Raw genomic sequence first — 25,736 nt, 5'->3', positions numbered from 1 at the left:
AATGGCACAGCCCGGAGTTGCCAGCAGCATGAGTAGGCACTAGGCCTTCACAATCCCTAAGATTAAAAAATGAATTAAGAAATTTAAACCGAAGATTTTTGAAAGCGGGTGCTACCTATGAGAAAATTAAAATTCCCAGACCCAGGCCCCACAGCGGCATCAGTAAACCATATATTGCATGAATGACACAGCCTGGAGTTGGCTGATGCACGAGTACACACCAGGGCTTCACAGTACCCCCCAAAAAACAACACAATTTTAGAAATTTTTGAAAAAGATTTTGGATAGCGGGTGCTACCTATGAGAAAATTAGAAATTCCCAGACCCAGGCCCAGCAGCGCCATAATTTTTTTATTTGAAATTTAAAACAACCTTTGCATGTCCCGGACCCCAGCATGTGGGTACGAAGGACCAAATCCAACAAGCCCCCATAGGCCATATGCTCATGTAGCCGTGAGATTTAGGCGCAACATCTCCGTTGCCCTGACCGGCCATTGTTTCCAAGACTTCTCGCCAAGGAAAACCATGTGAAGAACAGCGTGACACCGCCGTGACCTGCACACATGGTATGCTGAAAGGCCACTGAGACTTGTCCGGGCAGTGGAGGCTTAAGACACATAAGGAGGATGTGGAGGCAGAGTAGCACGCTGTCACAGGACCAACGGGCTGACCGAGTGTAGCAGGAAGCAGCATTGAGTACACACCAGGGCTTCAGAATCCAAAAGAAAAAGCAACCATTTAAAAAAAAATGTCAAGAATATTTAGGACAACGGGTGCTACCTATATATTGCCTGAATGACACAGCCTGGAGTTGGCTGATGCATGAGTACACACCAAAGCTTCACAATCCCTAATAAAAAGACAAACATTTTTGATGAAAAATTTTAACGAAAATTTAGGACAGCGAGTGCTCTCTATATATTACCATAATGACGCAGCCTGGAGTTGGCTGCAGCATGAGGAGACCATTGAAATGTGTGATTTTTTTATTTGAAATTTGAATCAAAATTTGTGTCCCACACCCCGCCGTATGGGTACAAAGGACCTAATCTCACAAGCACCCACAGGGCTCATGTGCCCGTAAGATGTAGGCGCAACGTCCCCATAGCGCTGACCGGCCATTTTTGGTTTTTGTACCTTTGTTTAAGAACAAGTGCATATCCAAGAGTCCAGAAGACTCTATAATGCAGGACGGTGGACCACCAAAAGACATTCTTCTATAAAATAATTTTTTATGAAATAAAGAAGCAGAGTTCATCCCTCTGCGTATTTTTTGGAAAATTTTACTTAAAAAATCACAAGCAACAAGCGTTCAATGGTATAATTGTTATTATTGTGGAAAATTCAAGTTTATTACTGTGATAATTATCAGAAAATTTGAAAAAAGCACTGCCCAAGAGTGTTTAATGACCCCATACATTGCACCATAAATGTTGAAATTTAACTTAAGCATGTATGTATGTACAGTGATCCCTCAACTTACAATGACCTCAACATACAATAGTTTCAACATACAATGGTCTATTCTGGACCATTGTAAGTTGAAACCAGACGCAACATATAATACTACGGACAGTCCAGATCTGTGAAATGTGTTAATGGCCGGAAGAACTGACCAATCAGAATGGGCATTCACTGGTAACACCCCTGTATTACTGAAGCGTATGCACTGACTGATGTCTGGTAGCGCCCCCTATAGTACAGGAAGGTATTACATGTTCTGTACACTTTACCTGTACCAGGGTTACCTGCTCCTCTGGACACCAGGTAAGGGCGGCTCCATTTGACTTTTTTAGGACACTGTGTGTACTGTACGGGATCCTGAAGAAGCTCCTACATAGACCAGTGTTTCCCAAGCAGGGTGCCCCCAGCTGTTGCAAAACTACAACTCCCAGCTTGCCCGGACAGCCCCTGGCAGCGGCGGCAGCTCTTCTATGGTCCCCTGAACTCACGTATATATACATACAATGGTCCTCGCCCACCCTGGTAACGTCAGGCTGTTGCTGTTTGGTTGGTATTGTGCTGAGAATGAAAATACGGGGAACCCTATACGTTTTTTATTTTTTATTTTTATTAAAAAAAATAAAACGCATAGGGTTCCCCGTATTTTCATTCTCAGCACAATACCAACCAAACAGCAACAGCCTGACGTTACCAGGGTGGGAGATGACCATTGTTACTGGCCCTCCCCAGCCTAAATAACGCCAGCCTGTTAATGCCTAGGCTCAGGAGCGCCATTTTTGACGCTCCAGGCCTGTTGGTACCGGCTCTTCCCAGCACCCCTGTGGCGGTGGGTACCGGGGTAATAATTGGGGGTTAGCACTAGCTGTTTCTGGGGCTAACCCTAAGCCCTGGCTTAGTAATGGATTCAGTCAATAAGACCAGCTTCCACTACTAACCCTGAAAATTAAATTTAAAAAAAACACAACACATTGGAAAAATTATTTTATTTAAAAAAGCACTCCCCCACAGCCCTCGTTAACCATTTTATTAAAAGAAAAAGAAAATAATCAGCCGCAATCCATCCAATCCGCAGTAATCCTCTGCATACACGGATCTGAAACGAGAAGAAAAAAAACACAAAAAAATGGTTATGACATTTTTGGCGCTGTCCGCTGGGGAGAGCACCCATGATGCAATGTCTACCCAAACAGGGAGCCACCTGGGAGCGTAGGAGCCCAGGCTCCCGTCACATTCGGGATATCCAGGGAGCGTAGGAACCGGGGGGACACATCTCCCCCAGAAAATCATGCAGGGGGACAGATCATGGGGGAATCCAGACTCATCCAGATCATGCGGGAATACAGACTTTGCTGTATTATATGCTCCCTGGGTCTATTTAACCCAGGGAGGCATTCATAGCTGTTCACTCACGGCCGGAGCTTCTGAACTGTGTGCGCACACAGTTCAGAGAAGGCCGTGACCTCTTCCCAGACGCAGGGGCCGATGACGTCAATCATCAGCGCCTGCACTGTGGAGAAGAGAGAACGCGGCCCGGCTCTTCTGGAGATCGCTGCGTGGGACTAGGTGAGTTTTTTATTTTATTTTCTTTGGTACTCTGGGATGGGGAATCGTGTGGGGTGGTGGTGACCCGGGGGGGCTTTTAGTCACAATACACAGTGTTACTTCACACTTACTCTACTGCAGTTTTTCCCAACCAGGGTCCAGGCATGGGAGTTGTAGTTTTGCAACACCTGGAGGCACCCTGGTTGGGAAACACTGCTCTACTGGACCCTTTTCACTATTATGCAGTTACTTGTGTAAATGTTTATTACTGCTCTTTATTTAGCAGTCCAATTATATGTGAGTTAAAGTCCTTTGTATGTTTAGTTCACAAATAGAGCAACTGATGGAGTGCACTTCATACAATCATAGATGCAGAGCCTCTAGTGCAGTGGTCTCCAACCTACGGACTTCCAGGTGTTGCAAAACTACAACTCCTAGCATGCCCGGACAGCCAACGGCTGTCAGGGCATGCTGGGAGTTGTAGTTTTGCAACATCTGGAGGTCCGTAAGTTGAAGACCACTGCTCTAGTGTTATTCAAAGTGCATATATAATTAGGTGTTACTGTTTTTTTTGTGTAAACTGCGCATTCATAAACATAAGATGCATAACTTTGCCTTGATGTCAGGACCCTTGTATAATTGCACAAAGTCCTGTGCATTACATGGGGTTCCTATATTAGCACCAGGTAATGTATTCACTGTTCACTTTATTGCAGATGTCCCAACATTGCGCTATTGCACTAGTGCCCTTCACTCCATTTCCTAATCCACACATGTACACAGCTTCCTTTGTTATGCATTGGCTGCAGATTGTATAACACTATGCCATTGCACTTCGTTGTTTCCTAGGTAGTGGTAGCTGGTTTCAAGTATTTGGGCTCCGTTCACATTGCCATAGGTGATCCTACATGCTTCAATTAATCAGGGATCACGTTGTAGCGTGTATTCTTCTAATATCGCTTCACGGGCCACCAGTGATGGGCACTAATGCAATAGCGCAGTGCTGGGACGTGAACAGTGAATACATTACCTGGTGCAAATATAGGGACCCGATGTAATACACAGGACTTTGTGCAATTATACAAGAAGGGTCCTGACATCAAGGCAAAGTTATACATCTTATGTTTATGAATGCGCAGTTTACACAAATGTGAAACAGTAACACCTAATTATATCTGCACTTTGAATAACACTAGAGGCTATGCATCTATGATTGTATGAAGTGACTATCTGTTGCTCTATTTGTGAACTAAACATACAAAGTGTGAAGTAACACTGTGTATTGTGATCTGACTTTGCATACATGCTATCTACCTAGCTATCAACTACCAATCCACCTAGCTACCAACTGACCTAGCTAGCTAAAAACCAACCTACATACCTTATAGGCACTGATTTCAATAGGGACCTTCCATATGATAAAATATACCTTTTATTAAGTTCCTTTTAACCCCTTAATGACGAAGGACATAAATGTACGTCCTAATGACGTGATATTTAACGCACCAGGACATACATTTACGTCCTAAGCATAACCACGGGCATCGGAGCGATGCCCGGATCATGCGCGGCAGGTCCCGGCTGTTGATCGCAGCCAGGGACCCGCCGGTAATGGCAGACATCCGCGATCCCGCGGATGTCTGCCATTAACCCCTCAGATGCCGTGATCAATACAGATCACGGCATCTGCAGCATCGCGGTCACTTAAATGGATGATCGGATCGCCCGCAGCGCTGCCGCGGCAATCCGATCATCCTGCACGGCAGACTGAGATCCCCTCACCTGGCTCCGCTGCCTTCCCGCAGAGCAGAAGATGACCGATAATGCTGATCAGTGCTATGTCCTATACATAGCACTGAACAGCATTAGCAATCAAATGATTGCTATAAATAGTCGCCTATGGGGACTATTAAAGTGTAAAAATAAAAGTAAAAAATAAAGTTAAAAAAATGTGAAAAACCCTATTTCACCCCAAAAAAGTAAAAAAAAAAAAGACTTTATATACAAATTTGGTATCGCCGCATGCGTAAATATCTGAACTATTAAAATAAAATGTTAATGATACCGTACGGTGAACCGTGTGAACGTAAAAAAAAAAGTCCAAAATAGCGGCTTTTTTGTAACATTTTATTCCCAAAAAAATTTATAAAAAATGTATTGAAAGTTTTATATAAGTAAATATGGTATGGTAAATAAGTCAATAAAAAGTAAAGATTACGGCGCAAAAAATGAGCCCTCATACTACCGCTTATATGAAAAAATGAAAAAGTTATAGGTCTTCAAAATAGGGGGATCTTAAACGTACTAATTTGGTTAAAAAGTTTGTGTTTTTTTTAAGTGCAACAGTAATAGAAAAGTATGTTATCATGGGTATCATTTTAATCATATTGACCCAAAGAATAAAGAACACATGTAATTTTTACCGTAAATTGTACGGCGTGAAAACGAAACCTTCCAAAATTAGCAAAATTGCGGTTTTCTTTTTAATTTCCCCACACAAATAGTATTGTTTTGGTTGCGCCATACATTTTATGGTAAAGTGAGTGATGGCATTATCACGCAGAAAACAAGCCCTCATACTAGTCTGTGGATGAAAATATAAAAGAGTTATGATTTTTTGAAGTCGAGGAAACGAAAACTTAAAAATAAAATTGTCTACGTCCTTAAGGCCCAAATGGGCCAAATGCCCTTAAGGGGTTAAATATTGACTTACACTACAAAATAAACAGGCTGTCACCTATGGTTTAGCACGCATTTATCATATTGCACTTGAGTATATGTAGTCTCTCAGGATAAACTCCATATAAAGTGCAAAAACAGTGTATAAAAACACAGAAGATATATACACAAAGAATTCCAACGGGAGGTATGGTCCAGGTTTATCTTCTATTCTGTTCTCACTATCGGTCAAAGCTGAGTTGTTTTTTGTTACATGACATGAATTCCTTTATGTATCAATGTTCTCACTTATGCCACTGTTCACATTTAACTCTGTTTATTTGCTGTATCTGACTACATTCATTCTGGGGATAAAGGAATGTATGTCATGTACAGAACAGAAGATAAACCTGGACCATACCTCTTGTTGGAATTTTTTGTGTGTATATTTTGTGTGTTTTTATACACTGTTTTTGCACTTTATATGGAGTTTATCCTGAGAGACTACTTATACTCAAGTGCAATAAGATAAATGTGTGCTAATCCATAGGTGACCGGTGGCAGCCTGTATATTTTGTAGTGTAAGTCGATATTTTATTGGAACGTAATAAAAGGTATATTTTATTGTATGGAAGGTCCCTATTCAAATCAGTGTCTATATTATTAATGTACTGGGAAACCCACCATTTTAACCTGAAAAGTGTTAATACCTACCTAACAATCTAGGTAACAACCTACCTACCTGATTACCTACTTCCCTGGCTATCTAACTACCTGTCTACCTACGTAGCAAGCTAGCTGCCTGCCTACCTACCTGGCTATCTAGCAACCTGAATATCTACCTACCTAACTATCCATCTACCTAACTACCTACCTAGCTAGCTATCTACCTAGCAACCTAACTACATGGCTACCTAGCTAGCTAACAGCCTACCTAGCTAATTGCCTACCTGGCTACCTTGCTTGCTACCCACCTATGTTGCTCATAACCAACCTTGCTACCTACCTAGCTATCTACCTAGCAACCTAACTACCTACATGTATGGCTATCTACTTAGCTAGCTAACAATCTACCTAGACACTTAGCAAGCTATCTAGCTAACAACCAACCTAGCTATGAACATACCTAGCTACTGACATAGTTGCAACCTACCCATATAGCTAGCTACCTACTTACCTGCCTACCTACCTATCTAGCGAGCTAACAACCTACCTACTATCAGACATATTTATCTACTGAGGGGGTCTATGGTGGGGGATAATCACAAAGTTCAGTGTAGGGCGGCACTTGGAGTGGCGTGGTGCACGTGGATAATAGTAATCATAAGATATGAAATGAATCCCGGCACTCACTTTTCTTCATGCAATAAATTCTGTTTATAAATGCAAGACGCGTTTCGGCTACAATCGCCTTTTTCAATTGTAAACAGCAATTGAAAAAGGCGATTGTAGCAGAAACGCGTCTTGCGTTTAACCCCTTAAGGACTCAGGATTTTTTCGTTTTTGCACTTTCGTTTTTTCCTCCTTACCTTTTAAAAATCATAACCCTTTCAATTTTCCACCTAAAAATCCATATTATGGCTTATTTTTTGCGTCGCCAATTCTACTTTGCAGTGACATTAGTCATTTTACCCAAAAATGCACGGCCAAATGGGAAAAAAAATCATTGTGCGACAAAATCGAAAAAAAAAACGCCATTTTGTAACTTTAGGGGGCTTCCGTTTCTACGCAGTGTATATTTCAGTAAAAATTGCACCTTATCATTATTCTGTAGGTCCATACGGTTAAAATGATACCCTACTTATATAGGTTTGATTTTGTCGCACTTCTGGAAAAAATCATAACTACATGCAGGAAAATTTATACGTTTAAAAATGTCATCTTCTGACCCCTATAACTTTTTTTTTTTTCCATGTACAGGGCGGTATGAGGACTCATTTTTTGCGCCGTGATCTGAAGTTTTTATCGGTATGATTTTTGTTTTGATCGGACTTTTTGATCACTTTTTATTCATTTTTTAATGGTATAAAAAGTGACCAAAATATGCTTTTTTGGACTTTGGAATTTTTTTGCGCGTACGCCATTGACCGACCGGTTTAATTAATGATATATTATTATAGTTCGGACATTTACGCACGAGGCGATACCACATATGTTTATTTTTATTTTTTTTTACACTGTTTTATTTTTTTTATGGGAAAAGGGGGGTGATTCAAACTTTTATTAGGGAAGGGGTTAAATGACCTTTATTAACACTTAAAAAAAAAATTTGTAATTTTTTTTTGCAGTGTTATAGGTCCCATAGGGACCTATAACACTGCACACACTGATCTTTTACACAGATCACAGGCGTGTATTAACAAGCCTGTGATCAGTGTTATCGGCGCTTGACTGCTCCTGCCTGGATCTCAGGCACAGAGCAGTCATTCGCCGATCTGACACCGAGGAGGCCGGTAAGGGTCCGGTCAGCTGTTCGGGACGCAGCGATTTCACCGCGGCGGTCCCGAACAGCACGACTGAGCAGCCGGGTCACTTTCACTTTCACTTTAGAAGCGGCGGTCAGCTTTGACCGCCGCTTCTAAAGGGTTAATACCGCACATCGCTGCGATCGGCGATGTGTGGTATTAGCCGCGGGTCCCGGCCGTTGATAAGCGCCGGGACCGACGCGATATGATGCGGGATCGCGGCGCGATCCCGCTTCATATCGCGGGAGCCGGCGCAGGACGTAAATATACGTCCTGCGTCGTTAAGGGGTTAATAAACAGAATTTATTGCATGAAGAAAAGTGAGTGCCGGGATTCATTCCATATCTTATGGTGGGGGATAGGCCTACTTAATGGGGGACCTACTATCCTTATTATGAGAGTCAAACATGTTTTTCCTGCAGATGCTAAAGAGACGATTTTTACCTGGAAGAAGTTGACACGTCAGTCTGATCCAAATGCACAAGAAAAGGAAAGAGGACATCGCTGATCAGAAATGATGTTACCTGTGAGTCCCTAGATGTAACTATAATCACCTATATGGTATACAGATCCTGTGTACAGCTTGTATCTACCTTTATATGATCCTGGATACAATTACTTATATGGTATACAGGTCCTGCAACAAAGTCCAAGACCACAGCACCAAAAATTATAAACTGATATGTGCAAAAGCGCTGTAGTTTATTGTTTATGTGTGCATGCAAGCAAGAGAGTATTTTTGTGTGTGTGTATGTATATATATATATATATATATATATATATATATATATACGCACGTGTGCGGCATGAGTTTGTGCATTAGAGTGCACACCCTAATGCAATAGGCTGCGCACGCCTATGGCTGGGAGTTGTAGTTTAGCAACAGTTGGAGTCTCCCTGTCTGGGTAGACACTGCCAGAAGGGTCTGTTCACATTATACAAAACGGACAATGTGAACAGAGCTTCAGATTAACTAGCCTTGTTCCCTTCTGTAGCTCCGCCCCTAATGACGTCATCACTAGAGGCGGAGCTACACGGACCTGCCCGGTACTCGAGGGAAGTAAGCGGACTTCGTCTTCTGTATACACTATATACAGCTATCTATAGATAGCTGTATATAGTGTATACCGCCCAAAGGGTTAACCTACACTGTCCAGCAGTGTAAGTTAACTCTTCCCTTGCTGGGCTTGCGCATAGCGCACAGCTCAGCAAGGGGTTAAGTGAGCCAGTAATGTGTATACTGTATACACATTGCAGGCTCACTGTAAGTTCTTGCTGGGCAGTAGATATACAATGTATACCTATGGCTCAGCGTCAGCTGTTCTCCCGGCTCTGTAGCCCTGAGAACAGCTGATCCTGACATTCACATCAGGACGATCGCAGCGGGTGTCAGGAGAAGTGACATCCGCTGGGATCTGTCCCTTACTGCAGGTACTAATACTCCCAACATGGAGCACACTCTGCTCCATGCCAGGAGCTGTAGTACCTGCATTAATAGACATATCGCAGCGAGTGTAACTTCTGACACCCGCTGCTATCTGTCTATGAATGCAGGTACTACAGCTCCCAGCATGGAGCAGAGTGTACTCCATGTTGGGAGTAGTAGTACTTGTAGTAAAGGAAAGATCACTGCGGGTATCACTCCTGACACCCGCTGTGATACTCCTGTATAATGTATGGATGCGGCGGACGCTCTACTATGGTCCCCTGCACGGCCGTATATATACACATATTCCTATTTCACACAGAGAGCTGTGATTGGCTGGAACCATCTTGCCAATCACAGCTCTGCGGGAAATATGAATATGTGTATATATACGTGAGTGCAGGGGCCCATAGAAGAGCGGCCGCCGCATCTATACATTATACAAGAGGATCGCAAGGGACCCCGGCGATCTGTCAATTAGTACAGGTAACTACTACTCCCATCATGGAAGAGTGTGTTCCATGCTGGGAGTAGTAGTACTACCTAAAAAATGCTTTAAAAAAAGTGAAAAACACGCACACAATACATTTTTATTATTGTCGGCTACATTTTTAGTGCTTTACCCGCTCACATAAATTGATCCCTGTTTAAAAATTAATAAACATTTCATAATAAAAAGATACATTTCGTTAGATACAAATTTTTCCATCACAACTGTATCTTTTTTATTATTATTTTTTTTATGGTACCCTACGAAATTTTTATAAAAAAAGGTATCTCCATAATTTTTTAGGATCGCTAAAGTCCAAAAAAGAATAATAAATTTACCGAATGTACCCGAATACCGAATGTATCCGAAAAAATCAAACTGTATCTGTATCCTTTTTATTGTCTTTGTTATTAGAATGAATTCTTTACATTCGTTTACGGATGACAAATGCATTAGTTATTTACCGCATGTATTCGGGAAATAACGAATGCATTCGTTATTTTGCTATTCGTATTATCGTGGCTATTTAGGAATGTTCAAAATATGTTTTCGTGCGTTCGGATCGGTCCGAATGCCCGAAACCGGTAAAATTCGGTAAATTAGACATTCGTGCCCAACCGAATTGCACATGTCTATCAACGACTGTAGACTCAGGCTGCTGCTGATTGAGCTGGTACTGCTCCTGCCACCCCTCCCCAGCAGCCATGGCAGTGGAAGTTGAGCGCAGAGGGCCGAGTCAGACCTGCGAGTGGATAGACCATGTGGCCAATAGGCATCAGCCAACTGACTATGTAGAATCTCTCTGTAGTAGGTCAGTTTGTCCTCCCTCTCAGTGGGTGTAAAACAGGCCCCCATTTTGGGACGGTAGCGAGGGTCTAATAAGGTGGAGAGACAGAAGTCATCCTGCTGATGAATTTTGACAATTCGGGGGTCACTACGCAAGCAACTGAGCATGCATCGTGTCATTTGCGCCAGTGACTCGGAGGGACTACCTGCCTCCATCTCCACTGCATACTGCCATGGTGTGTCTGGCTCCTCTGTCTCAACTTCCTCAGAACCCTCCAGCTGCTCCTGCTCCTCCTCTCCTGTCAGATGACTAGAAACACCGGCCATCTCATCCAACCTAAACTGTGCTCCGCTCTGCCCCTCATTATCCTCCTCCTCCTCCTCCAGTTCAGCCCCCACAGGGCTCATGTAGCCTTGAGATGTAGGCGCAATGTCTCCATTGCCGTGACCAGCCATGGTTTCAATCATTTGTTGTAGGAAATGTAGGAGTGGAATTACGTCGTTCATGGCATAATCCAGGCGACTCACAAATAATGTGGCTTCCTTAAAGGGCCTCAGCAAACGGCAGGTGTCACGTATGAGTACTCCTATCTGCTTATATCATCAAGAAATCGGTGATGGCTTTTCTTTGTTCCAACATATGGAGGGTGGAATTCCAACGTGTGGCAACGTCACAAATAAGACTATGTTGTGGGATACCGTTCTGACGCTGCAGCTCAAGGAAAGGGGGCTTGGCGGTGTATGAGTGGCTGAAGTGCATGCACAGTTTTCTTGCCATTTTCAGGATGTTTTGCAAATGGGGTGAAGACTTTTGGAAGTGCTTGACAACCAGATTCAACACGTGTGCCATGCAGGGCACATGTTTCACACTTCCTTGTCGCAGGGCGGACACTATGTTCTTCCCGTTGTCGGTCACCATGGTTCCCATTTCCAGATTTCTTGGAGTAAGCCATACTCGGATTTCTTTACGAATGAACTTTAGCAGTTCCTCCCCTGTGTGACTCCGTTCGCCAAGGCAAACCATGTGAAGAACAGCTTGACACCGCCATGCCCTACACACATGGTACGATGAAGGGCCACCGAGATTTGGACGTGCAGTGGAGGCCGAGGACACGGTGGAGGATGAGGAGGAGGCGGCGCACACTGTAACAGGACCAACTGCCTGGGAGCAAGAGCGTGGAGGAGGAAGCGGTGTGACCTGTCCAAGTTGCTGTTGTGGCTGTACAGGAACCACATTTACCCAGTGGGCCGTAAAAGACAAGTATTGTCCCTGCCCGTAGTTACAGCTCCACACGTCTGCGCTGCCGTGCACTTTTGAACACACCGACAGGCTCAAGAACTGGCCCATCTTCTCTTGTACAAACTTATGCAGGGCTGGTACTGCCTTCTTCGCAAAGAAATGATGGCTTGGGACTCTCCACCTCGGCTCGGCACAAGCCATCAATTCTCTGAAAGGTGCAGAGTCCACCACTTGAAAAGGGAGGGACTGCAACACCAGCAACTTGGACAGGAGCACATTCAACTTCTGCGCCGTTGGATGAGTGGGCGCATACTTTTGCCTCTTGGACATGGCTTCGCCAATGGATTGTTGGCGGAATGGCTGACTAAAAGCAGGAGAAGCAGGAGCGACAGAAGGAGGGTTTCACACACAGCTCCATTCGGCTGAGGTGGTGGAGCCTTGACTGGATGAAGGAGGGAGCGGATGGCCACTGGTGGATTCAGCAGGCTGGACCACTACATCGGAGCCAAGGTTCTCCCAGGCCGCTTTATGGTGGCGAAGCATGTGTTGACGCAGGGCCGTGGTGCCGACATTGGGACCCTGGCCACGCTTCACCTTCTGCCGACAGATCTTGCATGTGGCTACGTGAACCTCCTCCGGATGTCTGATGAAAAACTTCCACACCGCCGAGTAGCTGATTTTCCCACCCGCAGTCCGCACTAATTGACTGCTACTGGCGCCGTCTCCAGGAACTCCTGTTCCACTACCTCCCGGAAAGGTAGGCTGCCGCGAAGCAGGTGATCTCCCCCGGGCACGTTTCCATAATAAATTTCCTCTACTGCCACCACGCTGACTGCCAACCATGCTACCGCCTTGCTGCCTCGAGGGCAACCTGCAACTCTCTTCTGATGATGATGAAGCCCCTTCTGCACCCGGCTCCCAATTGCGCTCGGCTTCATCATCATCAACAGGTGTGTGCACGTCACTGATGTCCTCCTCAGGTTCCCCAACAGTGTCTGCTTCAGGACCCTGAACACTTGCAACACCGCCTCCCACGTCACTCTCCGCATCACTACTTGGCCACCTAGTGGAGCAAGCGGCGCATGTCTCCTCCCCTTCTTGGCTGTCCAGTAGCTGCTGACTGTCCTCTATTAAATCATCCTCAGTAAATAGTGGAGCTGAACCCACAGCATAAGATACTTCTTTAGTTAGAGGGAACAGCATAGGACAAAGGCAATGGGAGGACAGGGACTGCTCCCGGGCAGTGCCAACTGAGGGTTGTGTCTGAGGAACCCACTGACTGGGGGTGTCAGATGTCATTTGTGATGATGTGGATGAGCTGTTAACCAATCGACGACGGTAGATGGGTTGCTGGTCGAGACACGACTGCTGGCTAATAACAAGAGCTCAGGCCTCTCGCTGCGACTCCTGCTGCCACTTGCCCCAAGTCTGCTGCCAACTCTGCCTGAAGTATTTAGGCCTCTGCCACTCCTCTGTGCACATCCTGGCACTTCTCTGCCTGACATACTTACTGCGTTTATGAGGGTATTACAATACGCTACAATACTCTTTAAAAAGTATTTGTCAAGAACAGCAGCAGGTGATTACTTACGGCTGTCCTTTCACAGTATGTAGGCCCTTGACAGATTAACAGGTACTAAATGGTACAATACTTGGATGTAAGTATGCGGTATGCACTGATGAGGGCAGTAATATGCATAACTATACGCTGAAAAAACTCTGTATTTTTGTAAAACACCAGCCGGTGAATGCTATTGTTTGGACTTTGACGGTATGGAGCACCTTGACAGCGTAACAGGTACTAAATGGTAAAAATGCACTACAGTCCACTGAACAATCACGTATTTCTGAACAGCAGCAGGACCCAACAGTGCAGCGCCAAAAAAAAAAAATCCAGTGATTAAACCCTAAATTGCACTCTCTCACACAATTCTGAGCAGCAGAAGATTTGTGGAGCAAAAAAAAAAAACTCAATTGGGCTGAAAAATGAGGAGATAAGATGCTTCAGAAAATTCTGGCAGCTTGGAGATCTGTATGAGGCAGCTGACAGGTATCTGCCCCTCTCTGCTGCAATGCTCAATAACGTGAATAGGAGGTTTAGCTACCAATGATCCTTCTCAGTGTGAATGGCAAAGCTCTCTGCACTCCTGTCTTTCCCTAATGCTGATGTGACTAGCAGTTGCAGTGTAACACTGTGGTATGAGCTATTCACACACACGCAGTCCCGTCCTCTCTATCTGAGTGCATAGATGAAATGAAGAGAGGCAAGATGGCCACCGATTATATAAGGGCTGTGACATCACAGGAGTCAGTGAACACTGATAGGCTGCATCTCACATGTGATTCAGTGTCAGCCCGCCTACCTTTATTCCCGCCGCTGTTTCCCGCCCTCCCATAGTCCCCTGCCCTATGTACTCACATGTGGATTCGCCATCTTAGGTCTCCAGTAGCCTGGAAAGCTGTAAAATGGAGTTTAATGAAGCGATTTGCGCGATCGAATAGCGGCGATATTCACATTCTTTGCGAATCAAATTTTTCATGAAATTCGTAACGAATTCGGGTTCGTCAACTTCGATTCGCTCATCTCTAATGAAGATATTTAATGAAAACAGCGCTGAACCAGGGTATGATAATTCCCTTGCTGGAGCAATGTCCCATACTGTAATAGATGGAAATTCATCTTTAAACTAAACCCAGCACAAAATAAACACCATTTAAAAATATATTGAATGTAGTTTACAGACCTACTGTAACCGCCAAGTGATGAACGGGATGTGCCACGAGGACGCCACATACAGGGTGGTGAAATGCCGGGGTTTAAATACCCGGACCAAATGCGGACGCCGACGTCACTTCTTGAGCTGTGGAACGCAAGCTGCGCTCCACAGCTAAGCGCCGATCCATCCAGCGCTATAGCAACCCAGGCCAAATGAAGATGCTGACGTCACTACCTGGGCTGTGGAACGCACGCTGCGCTCCACAGCTATGCGCCAACAAGAAAAGAGACTTCCGGTTCCGGTAAGTGGAATGCACAATGCGCTTCATGCATGCGAAGATTTTTTCACTCATTACCAGCCATTTCTATAAATCATTTTCCTTAAAACAACTTTTTTCTATTACTTTTCTAGTATCTATTCTGTGGTTTAAGAGCCTGGTGAATCATAACCCTTCCTTCATAGGCTGATCTATATCTACGCCTTAATAGATGTGCCATTGATTAGTCTATCCTTGCCGTCACACTGTTTAGGTAAGCTGTATAACCACTTACAGCTTTTTGCCATGCAACACAGATTTATCTATCTAATGGGGCCTATATATGTTATCATTTATCCTCTTCAGGAATCTGTGATCTCATAGTTGACATCTTGGAGGTTCTGTTTGTCTGTCATGCGTTATACCAAATATTTTTAACTTGGGTAAGCTAAAATCTAAGATTCTATATCACAAAAAAAAAAATCAGATTTTTACCCTACGATCATTACCCTATGACAGTGCAGTTGTTATCATGTACAAATACAATATATGCGACCATGCATTAAGCATCCTATGAAGCTATCATCATATATCTAGTGGATGTATTTTCTTTGTTTAAATATTGTTTCTAGAAACTGTTACTCTAATCTAATTTTATATATTCACCAACACTCTATGACAGACCTCTGACTAAGACTGACACAGATTTCCTTTCTCTCTCTGAGACGCCTGCCTACTTCATTCTGTATCACGTTATCATATAATATCTTTGTATCTGTCCTACTGGGTACACCCTATGTATAATATGTTTCTTGTGGTTCTCTTCTCCCTGATGAGCCCTCAACATCATTAAGTGCGAAACGCGTAGGCTAAAGAGACCTACCACGATAATTGTGTATATTGTACCATTTTGTAATTTTTTTCCCCTCCCCATTTCCACACCTTAAATTAGGAGATTGGTTTGTTAGGGACTATTAGAATAGGGCCCCACCTGTTACCCATTCCTATGCCCCCTTTGTGTATATGTGTGTACCTCTTATAATATTTTTATCAACATAAGTAAAAGTTATGTTTTAATATAGCCTCATTGGTGTCTAAATAAGTTGTGTTCTATTTCAAATTCTATCACCAAGGGCCTGATATCACTATAGGGCTTTGGTACCTGTATCCTATACCAAAAGTTGGTTTACCTTTGATTTTGTGTACTTCATAGGACCGATTTGTAATTATCTATTATAATTTATTATGGCAAGTAAATTTCTTGAGTCATTAAATACAGAAATTTGGTTGGTGGAAGCAAGGGACGTTTTCTCAGATAAGAAATATACTCAGTGTTAATAGTCGGTATAGCCTTATTAACCTATCTTTGAGCATCTTTATTTTGTCTATAAAGATCCAGTCAAGTCTTGGTGGGAGCTTAAGTCTCTCGAAAACTATATAGCAAATAATATTGTTCTACAGTGGTTAAGAATTACGCTAGTACCAGCGGCAAGAGCTAGAACCCCCCAATTAATGAGCCTCTGGGAAAAGGAAGCCACAAGTTCTTCTATAAGATTTATGCGCCTACTCCTAGAAGAAGAAAGATCTACCTTAGAAACATCGACAAAAAAATTGAAAGACCTAATTACACTAGCTAATTAACACCCTGAGAAACGAACCCTCACAACCTATCTAACCATGTTCTAACCGACAATGAGGTCGCAGTCCTGAGACGAGGAGTATCTTTTGTCCCTATCTCAAAACCTTCAGTTTTTGAGTGGATCAAGGATATTCATCTATTCGGACGGAAACATAAGTGGAAGAAGTACTTCGAATTGCAGGATTCACGAACATGTTCCAACTTGGGGATTGAACCCCAAGATTTGGAAGGTATCTCTACTCTAAGAGATCTACTCATGGATAATGAAAAAAAACCCCGGTGAGGGGCCATTTACTAATCTTAAAAATAAAAACACAAAATACCCACCGTTGGGTGAACAGGACAATATTGACATTTTTGTCGATACAGAGTCTGTTCAGAGATTGAAGCTATTATTTCTAACTTCCACATTTCCAAGTATAACGTACCATATCATGAATATCAGGCCCTAAAAAATCTTGAACATGAAAAATCATTAATAATCAAACCTTCCGATAAAGGAAGTAATCTTGTCCTGATGAACCATCATGACTATGTAAAAATGTGCCTCAATGTCCTAGGACATAAATGTCCAACAAGAGGAAAGATGAAATGATAGCTGGCACTCACCACTCTTCTTAATCTTCTTCTTTATTATACTCACATATATGATGGGTAGGGAACAGACATAGGGGGGTTACATAGGCAACAAAGCTTTGTTTCGTGCAGCAGGTGCACTTCGTCCGGCCATCTCTTCTGAACTGACAAAACATTATTAAATACTAGGTAAGCCTACCTGTTCTCCAATCACCTTTTCTTACACCTGTGCACGTGACTGTGATGCTTAGACTCGGGAAGGAAAGGGTTGTGTCTTTGATTTAAAAACAAGCGGATAGTTCAGTCCTATCATTAAGATGGAGTGCACCTGTCGCATGTGTTTTTATTATCCATTCTGTTTCTATTTTTAATAATTTTCTATCTAGTCTTTCTCCTTTATTGGCAGTGACTCTTTCCAGTCCTGCAAACTTCAGAATTTCTGGATTATTGTCATGCATCTCCTTTACGTGGGACATGAGCCTGGCAGCTCCGTGTTTTCCTGTGCATATCGCATAGAGATGTTCTCTTATTCGCACTCGGAGCTGCCTGCTCGTTTGCCCCACATAATAAAAACCGCATGGACAGATCAGGGCATATATGACCTGGTCGGTCTTGCAGGTTATTAGTTCTTGAATAGTATGTGAAAACGCTCCTAAACGCATGTGCTTTGCTTCCATATTATACTTACAATAATTACAATTTTTGCACTTCATGTTCCCTTTCGGTAATGCATCTCCCAACCATGTTTTTTAAAAGTTTTTTTTTTCTTTTTCTCGTACTTTTTTTCTTAGAATACTCCCTATTGTTTTAGTTCTTTTAAATGTTATTCTGGGTTTTCTTAGCACAACTTCCCTGAGATCTTCATCTGAATCTAAAATGGACCAATTATTTCTTATGGCTCTTTCTGCTATTTAATTTATTACGTGGGGCAAACGAGCAGGCAGCTCTGATTGCGAATAAGAGAACATCTCTATGCGATACACACAGGAAAACAGGGAGCTGCCAGGCTCATGTCCCACGTAAAGGAGATGCATGACAATAATCCAGAAATTCTGAAGTTTGCAGGACTGGAAAGAGTCACTGCCAATAAAGGAGAAAGACTAGATAGAAAATTATTAAAAATAGAAACAGAATGGATAATAAAAACACATGCGACAGGTGCACTCGGCCTTAATGATAGGACGGAACTATCAGCTTGTTTTTAAACCACAGACACTCCCCTTTCCTTCCTGAGTCTAAGCGTCACAGTCACGTGCACAGGTGTAAGAAAAGGTGATTGGAGAACAGGTAGGCTTACCTAGTATTAAATTTTTTGTCAGTTCAGAAGAGATGGCCGGACGAAGTGCACCTGCTGCACGAAACGGAGCTTTGTTGCCTATGTAACCCCCCTATGTCTGTTCCCTACCCATCATATATGTGAGTATAATAAAGAAGAAGATTTAAGAAGAGTGGTGAGTGCTGGCTATCATTTCATCTTTCCTCTTTTTGGACATTTATGAATTAGCCAGAGCACCACTGTTACGCCGAGCGCTCCGGGTCCCCGCTCCTCCCCGGAGCGCTCGCTTCACTCTCCCCGCGGCAGCGCTCCGGTCACGTCCTCTGACCCGGGGCGCTGCGATTCCGCTGCCAGCCGGGATGCGATTCGCGATGCGGGTAGCGCCCGCTCGCGATGCGCACCCCGGCTCCCCTACCTGACTCGCTCTCCGTCTGTTCTGTCCCGGCGCGCGCGGCCCCGCTCCCTAGGGCGCGCGCGCGCCGGGTCTCTGCGATTTAAAGGGCCACTGCGCCGCTGATTGGCGCAGTGGTTCCAATTAGTGTGTTCACCTGTGCACTTCCCTATATCACCTCACTTCCCCTGCACTCCCTTGCCGGATCTTGTTGCCTTAGTGCCAGTGAAAGCGTTCCTTGTGTGTTCCTTGCCTGTGTTTCCAGACCTTCTGCCGTTGCCCCTGACTACGATCCTTGCTGCCTGCCCCGACCTTCTGCTACGTCCGACCTTGCTTTTGCCTACTCCCTTGTACCGCGCCTATCTTCAGCAGCCAGAGAGGTGAGCCGTTGCTAGTGGATACGACCTGGTCACTACCGCCGCAGCAAGACCATCCCGCTTTGCGGCGGGCTCTGGTGAAAACCAGTAGTGGCTTAGAACCGGTCCACTAGCACGGTCCACGCCAATCCCTCTCTGGCACAGAGGATCCACTACCTGCCAGCCGGCATCGTGACAGTAGATCCGGCCATGGATCCCGCTGAAGTTCCTCTGCCAGTTGTCGCTGACCTCACCACGGTGGTCGCCCAGCAGTCACAACAGATAGCGCAACAAGGCCAACAGCTGTCTCAACTGACCGTTATGCTACAACAGTTACTACCACAGCTTCAGCAGTCATCTCCTCCGCCAGCTCCTGCACCTCCTCCGCAGCGAGTGGCCGCTCCTGGGATACGCTTATCCTTGCCGGATAAATTTGATGGGGACTCTAAGTTTTGCCGTGGCTTTCTTTCCCAATGTTCCCTGCATCTGGAGATGATGTCGGACCTGTTTCCCACTGAAAGGTCTAAGGTGGCTTTCGTAGTCAGCCTTCTGTCCGGAAAAGCCCTGTCATGGGCCACACCGCTCTGGGACCGCAATGACCCCGTCACTGCCTCTGTACACTCCTTCTTCTCGGAAATCCGAAGTGTCTTTGAGGATACCTGCTCGAGCCTCTTCTGCTGAGACTGCCCTGTTGAACCTGGTCCAGGGTAATTCTTCCGTTGGCGAGTATGCCGTACAATTCCGTACTCTTGCTTCAGAATTGTCCTGGAATAATGAGGCCCTCTGCGCGACCTTCAAAAAAGACCTATCCAGCAACATTAAAGATGTTCTGGCCGCACGAGAAATTCCTGCTAATCTACATGAACTTATTCACCTAGCCACTCGCATTGACATGCGTTTTTCCGAAAGGCGTCAGGAACTCCGCCAAGATATGGACTCTGTTCGCACGAGGCGTTTCTTCTCCTCGGCTCCTCTCTCCTCTGGTCCCCTGCAATCTGTTCCTGTGCCTCCCGCCGTGGAGGCTATGCAGGTCGACCGGTCTCGCCTGACACCTCAAGAGAGGACACGACGCCGTATGGAGAACCTCTGCCTGTACTGTGCTAGTACCGAACACTTCCTGAGAGATTGTCCTATCCGTCCTCCCCGCCTGGAAAGACGTACGCTGACTCCGCACAAAGGTGAGACAGTCCTTGATGTCTACTCTGCTTCTCCACGTCTTACTGTGCCTGTGCGGATGTCTGCCTCTGCCTTCTCCTTCTCTACAGTGGCCTTCTTGGACTCTGGATCTGCAGGAAATTTTATTTTGGCCTCTCTCGTCAACAGGTTCAACATCCCGGTGACCAGTCTCGCCAGACCCCTCTACATCAATTGTGTAAATAATGAAAGATTGGACTGTACCATACGTTTCCGCACGGAGCCCCTTCTTATGAGCATCGGATCTCATCATGAGAGGATTGAACTTTTGGTCCTCCCCAATTGCACCTCGGAAATTCTCCTTGGACTTCCCTGGCTTCAACTTCATTCCCCTACCCTGGATTGGTCCACTGGGGAGATCAAGAGTTGGGGGTCCTCTTGTTCCAAGAACTGTCTAAAACCGGTTCCCAGTAACCCTTGCCGTAACTCTGTGGTTCCTCCAGTAACCGGTCTCCCTAAGGCCTATATGGACTTCGCGGATGTTTTCTGCAAAAAACAAGCTGAGACTCTACCTCCTCACAGGCCTTATGATTGCCCTATCGACCTCCTCCCGGGCACTACTCCACCCCGGGGCAGAATTTATCCTCTCTCTGCCCCAGAGACTCTTGCCATGTCCGAATACGTCCAGGAGAATCTAAAAAAGGGCTTTATCCGTAAATCCTCCTCTCCTGCCGGAGCCGGATTTTTCTTTGTGTCCAAAAAAGATGGCTCCCTACGTCCTTGCATTGACTACCGCGGTCTTAATAAAATCACGGTTAAGAACCGCTACCCCTTACCCCTCATCTCTGAACTCTTTGATCGCCTCCAAGGTGCCCACATCTTCACTAAATTGGACTTAAGAGGCGCCTATAACCTCATCCGCATCAGAGAGGGGGACGAGTGGAAAACGGCATTTAACACCAGAGATGGACACTTTGAGTATCTGGTCATGCCCTTTGGACTGTGCAACGCCCCTGCCGTCTTCCAAGACTTTGTCAATGAAATTTTTCGTGATCTGTTATACTCCTGTGTTGTTGTATATCTGGACGATATCCTAATTTTTTCTGCCAATCTAGAAGAACACCGCCAGCATGTCCGTATGGTTCTTCAGAGACTTCGTGACAACCAACTCTATGCCAAAATTGAGAAATGTCTGTTTGAATGCCAATCTCTTCCTTTTCTAGGATATTTGGTCTCTGGCCAGGGACTACAGATGGATCCAGACAAACTCTCTGCCGTCTTAGATTGGCCACGCCCCTCCGGACTCCGTGCTATCCAACGCTTTTTGGGGTTCGCCAATTATTACAGGCAATTTATTCCACATTTTTCTACCATTGTGGCTCCTATCGTGGCTTTAACCAAAAAAAATGCTGATCCCAAGTCCTGGCCTCCTCAAGCAGAAGACGCCTTTAAACGACTCAAGTCTGCCTTTTCTTCGGCTCCCGTCCTCTCCAGACCTGACCCTTCCAAACCCTTCCTATTGGAGGTTGATGCCTCCTCAGTGGGAGCTGGAGCTGTTCTTCTACAAAAAAATTCTTCCGGGCATGCTGTCACTTGTGGTTTTTTCTCTAGGACCTTCTCTCCAGCGGAGAGGAACTACTCCATCGGGGATCGAGAGCTTCTAGCCATTAAATTAGCACTTGAGGAATGGAGGCATCTGCTGGAGGGATCAAGTTCTCCTGTTATTATCTACACCGACCACAAGAACCTCTCCTACCTCCAGTCTGCCCAACGGCTGAATCCTCGCCAGGCCCGGTGGTCTCTGTTCTTTGCCCGATTTAATTTTGAGATTCACTTTCGTCCTGCCGATAAGAACATTAGGGCCGATGCTCTCTCTCGTTCCTCGGATGCCTCAGAAGTTGAACTCTCTCCGCAACACATCATTCCACCTGACTGCCTGATCTCCACTTCTCCTGCCTCCATCAGGCAGACTCCTCCAGGAAAGACCTTTGTTTCTCCTCGCCAACGCCTCGGAATCCTCAAATGGGGTCACTCCTCCCATCTCGCAGGTCATGCGGGTATCAAGAAATCTGTGCAACTCATCTCCCGCTTCTATTGGTGGCCGACTCTGGAGACGGATGTTGTGGACTTTGTGCGAGCCTGCACTATCTGTGCCCGGGATAAGACTCCTCGCCAGAAGCCCGCTGGTTTTCTTCATCCTCTGCCTGTCCCCGAACAGCCTTGGTCTCTGATTGGTATGGATTTTATTACTGATTTACCCCCTTCCCGTGGCAACACTGTTATTTGGGTGGTCGTTGATCGATTCTCCAAAATGGCACATTTCATCCCTCTTCCTGGTCTTCCTTCTGCGCCTCAGTTGGCTAAACAATTTTTTGTACACATTTTTCGTCTTCACGGGTTGCCTACGCAGATTGTCTCGGATAGAGGCGTCCAATTCGTGTCTAAATTCTGGAGGGCTCTCTGTAAACAACTCAAGATTAAATTAAATTTTTCTTCTGCATATCATCCCCAGTCCAATGGACAAGTAGAAAGGATTAACCAGATCTTGGGTGATTATTTGCGACATTTTGTTTCCTCCCGCCAGGATGACTGGGCAGATCTCCTCCCATGGGCCGAATTCTCGTATAACTTCAGGGTCTCTGAGTCTTCCTCCAAATCCCCATTTTTCGTGGTGTACGGCCGTCACCCTCTTCCCCCCCTCCCTACTCCCTTGCCCTCTGGTCTGCCCGCTGTGGATGAAATTTCTCGTGACCTTTCCATCATATGGAGAGAGACCCAAAATTCTCTCTTACAGGCTTCATCACGCATGAAGAAGTTCGCGGATAAGAAAAGAAGAGCTCCCCCCGTTTTTTCCCCTGGAGACAAGGTATGGCTCTCCGCTAAATATGTCCGCTTCCGTGTCCCTAGCTACAAGTTGGGACCACGCTATCTTGGTCCTTTCAAAATTTTGTGTCAAATTAATCCTGTCTCTTATAAACTTCTTCTTCCTCCCTCTCTTCGTATCCCTAATGCCTTTCACGTCTCTCTTCTCAAACCACTCATCCTCAACCGTTTTTCTCCCAAATCTGTTCCTCCCACTCCTGTTTCCGGCTCCTCGGACATCTTCTCGGTCAAAGAAATTTTAGCTGCCAAAAAGGTCAGAGGAAAAAATTTTTTTTTAGTGGACTGGGAGGGTTGTGGTCCTGAAGAGAGATCCTGGGAACCTGAGGACAACATCCTAGACAAAAGTCTGCTCCTCAGGTTCTCAGGCTCTAAGAAGAGGGGGAGACCCAAGGGGGGGGGTACTGTTACGCCGAGCGCTCCGGGTCCCCGCTCCTCCCCGGAGCGCTCGCTTCACTCTCCCCGCGGCAGCGCTCCGGTCACGTCCTCTGACCCGGGGCGCTGCGATTCCGCTGCCAGCCGGGATGCGATTCGCGATGCGGGTAGCGCCCGCTCGCGATGCGCACCCCGGCTCCCCTACCTGACTCGCTCTCCGTCTGTTCTGTCCCGGCGCGCGCGGCCCCGCTCCCTAGGGCGCGCGCGCGCCGGGTCTCTGCGATTTAAAGGGCCACTGCGCCGCTGATTGGCGCAGTGGTTCCAATTAGTGTGTTCACCTGTGCACTTCCCTATATCACCTCACTTCCCCTGCACTCCCTTGCCGGATCTTGTTGCCTTAGTGCCAGTGAAAGCGTTCCTTGTGTGTTCCTTGCCTGTGTTTCCAGACCTTCTGCCGTTGCCCCTGACTACGATCCTTGCTGCCTGCCCCGACCTTCTGCTACGTCCGACCTTGCTTTTGCCTACTCCCTTGTACCGCGCCTATCTTCAGCAGCCAGAGAGGTGAGCCGTTGCTAGTGGATACGACCTGGTCACTACCGCCGCAGCAAGACCATCCCGCTTTGCGGCGGGCTCTGGTGAAAACCAGTAGTGGCTTAGAACCGGTCCACTAGCACGGTCCACGCCAATCCCTCTCTGGCACAGAGGATCCACTACCTGCCAGCCGGCATCGTGACAACCACTGTCACCATAGCACTATAAGTGCGAGCATTGCCCAGAGAGACTGCACTAATTCTCCGCGCCCACAGTGCCATATGCATATCTACTATATGAACTTTAAGTCCTAGGACATAACACTACCTATAAAAGCTTAGATACTAATCCAACACCAATTTTTCTAACAAAACTACAGTCCATTCTGCTGGAAGTAAAAAGCAACCATCTGATTGATGAGAAAGAGTTATAATTTTTGCTACCTAAACAACCTCGTCTTGCCACATTTTATGGACTTTATGGTCCATAAGGGCCTACATCCTCTCAAATGTAGGCCCATAGTGTTCCGAATCAACAACTTGACTCAAAACATCAGAATTTATTTAGACCAAATTTTATGTCCCTTTGTTACAAGCCTACCGTCATATCTACGGGATACTACAGATTTACTTCTAAAGTTGGAAGGAATAACTATTGAAGAAAAATACTGGTTATGCTCAATTGATGTAGAATCTCTTTACAGCTCTATTCTACATTCTGCTGTGATCAAAGCAGTCCGATTCTATCTAAGGAGCAGAAGTACATACCTTATTCCTCACAATAAATTTGTCATCACTCTATTAGACTTTGTCCTTAAACATAACCTCTTCACTTTCAACTCCAAGAAATACCACCAGCTTAGGGGGATGGCTATGGGGAGCCCTGTGGCCCCCCCTCATACGCCAACCTCCCCCTGGGCTGGTGGGAGGAGATGGTGGTCTTTAATGACCAACTACACTCCCACTACTTAGAGCATATCGTTTATTGGGGCTGCTATGTAGACGATATAGCAATAATCTGGTCTGGCACTCTGGACATCTTCAGGAATTTTCTGGAAGTTCTAAACATCAATAACTTGGGCCTCAAGTTTACATTTGAGATTAACAAAAATTCCCTGTCCTTCCTAGATGTCCATCTGGAACGGAATTCCCAGGGATTCCTGGATACAAAAATATTCCGGAAGCCTACAGTGGGAAAGAACATACTCAGATGGGATAGTCATCATCCCACCCCACTAAAGAAAGGGATTCCGAAAGGACAGTATCTTAGGGCACGTAGAAACTGTTCAAACGAGTCTTCTTTTAGAGACGAGGCAAATAAAATGAGAACTAGATTCAAACAACAAGGCTATCCGGACAAAGTCCTCAAAGAGGCATTTAGGGCTGCAAAACCACAGGAAAGGTGCCACCTTCTACAACCAAGAGAGCATTCTTCACCAATGGAGAATCATTCCCGTATCATTGCCACTTTTGCCGCAGCCGCAGGAGAAATCAGCCAGGCCATTAATAAATACTGGCCAATACTAAAATCAGAC

At 45.4% G+C, this 25,736-nt stretch overlaps 1 protein-coding gene across 4 annotated transcripts in view; it reads left to right on the top strand.

Moving 5' to 3' along the window:
• The window catches only part of GNG3 (G protein subunit gamma 3), a 455,529-nt gene that overhangs the window by 192,155 nt on the left and 237,638 nt on the right, over positions 1-25,736 (top strand). Inside the window, exon 2 of one of the 4 annotated variants that reach the window (XM_056527215.1) lies at positions 8,552-8,655. The exons of the other annotated variants lie outside the window; for them this stretch is intronic. Coding sequence (XP_056383190.1) covers positions 8,644-8,655 — 12 coding nt within the window. The 5' untranslated portion in view covers positions 8,552-8,643. The remainder of the gene's footprint in view (positions 1-8,551; positions 8,656-25,736) is intronic. 4 annotated transcript variants of the gene reach the window in all.

The sequence above is a fragment of the Hyla sarda genome, chromosome 6, assembly GCF_029499605.1.
Source record: "Hyla sarda isolate aHylSar1 chromosome 6, aHylSar1.hap1, whole genome shotgun sequence".
NCBI lineage: Eukaryota > Metazoa > Chordata > Amphibia > Anura > Hylidae > Hyla > Hyla sarda.
The sequence above is the reverse complement of the archived record's forward strand: the minus strand, read 5'-3'. Positions and strand labels throughout refer to the sequence as shown.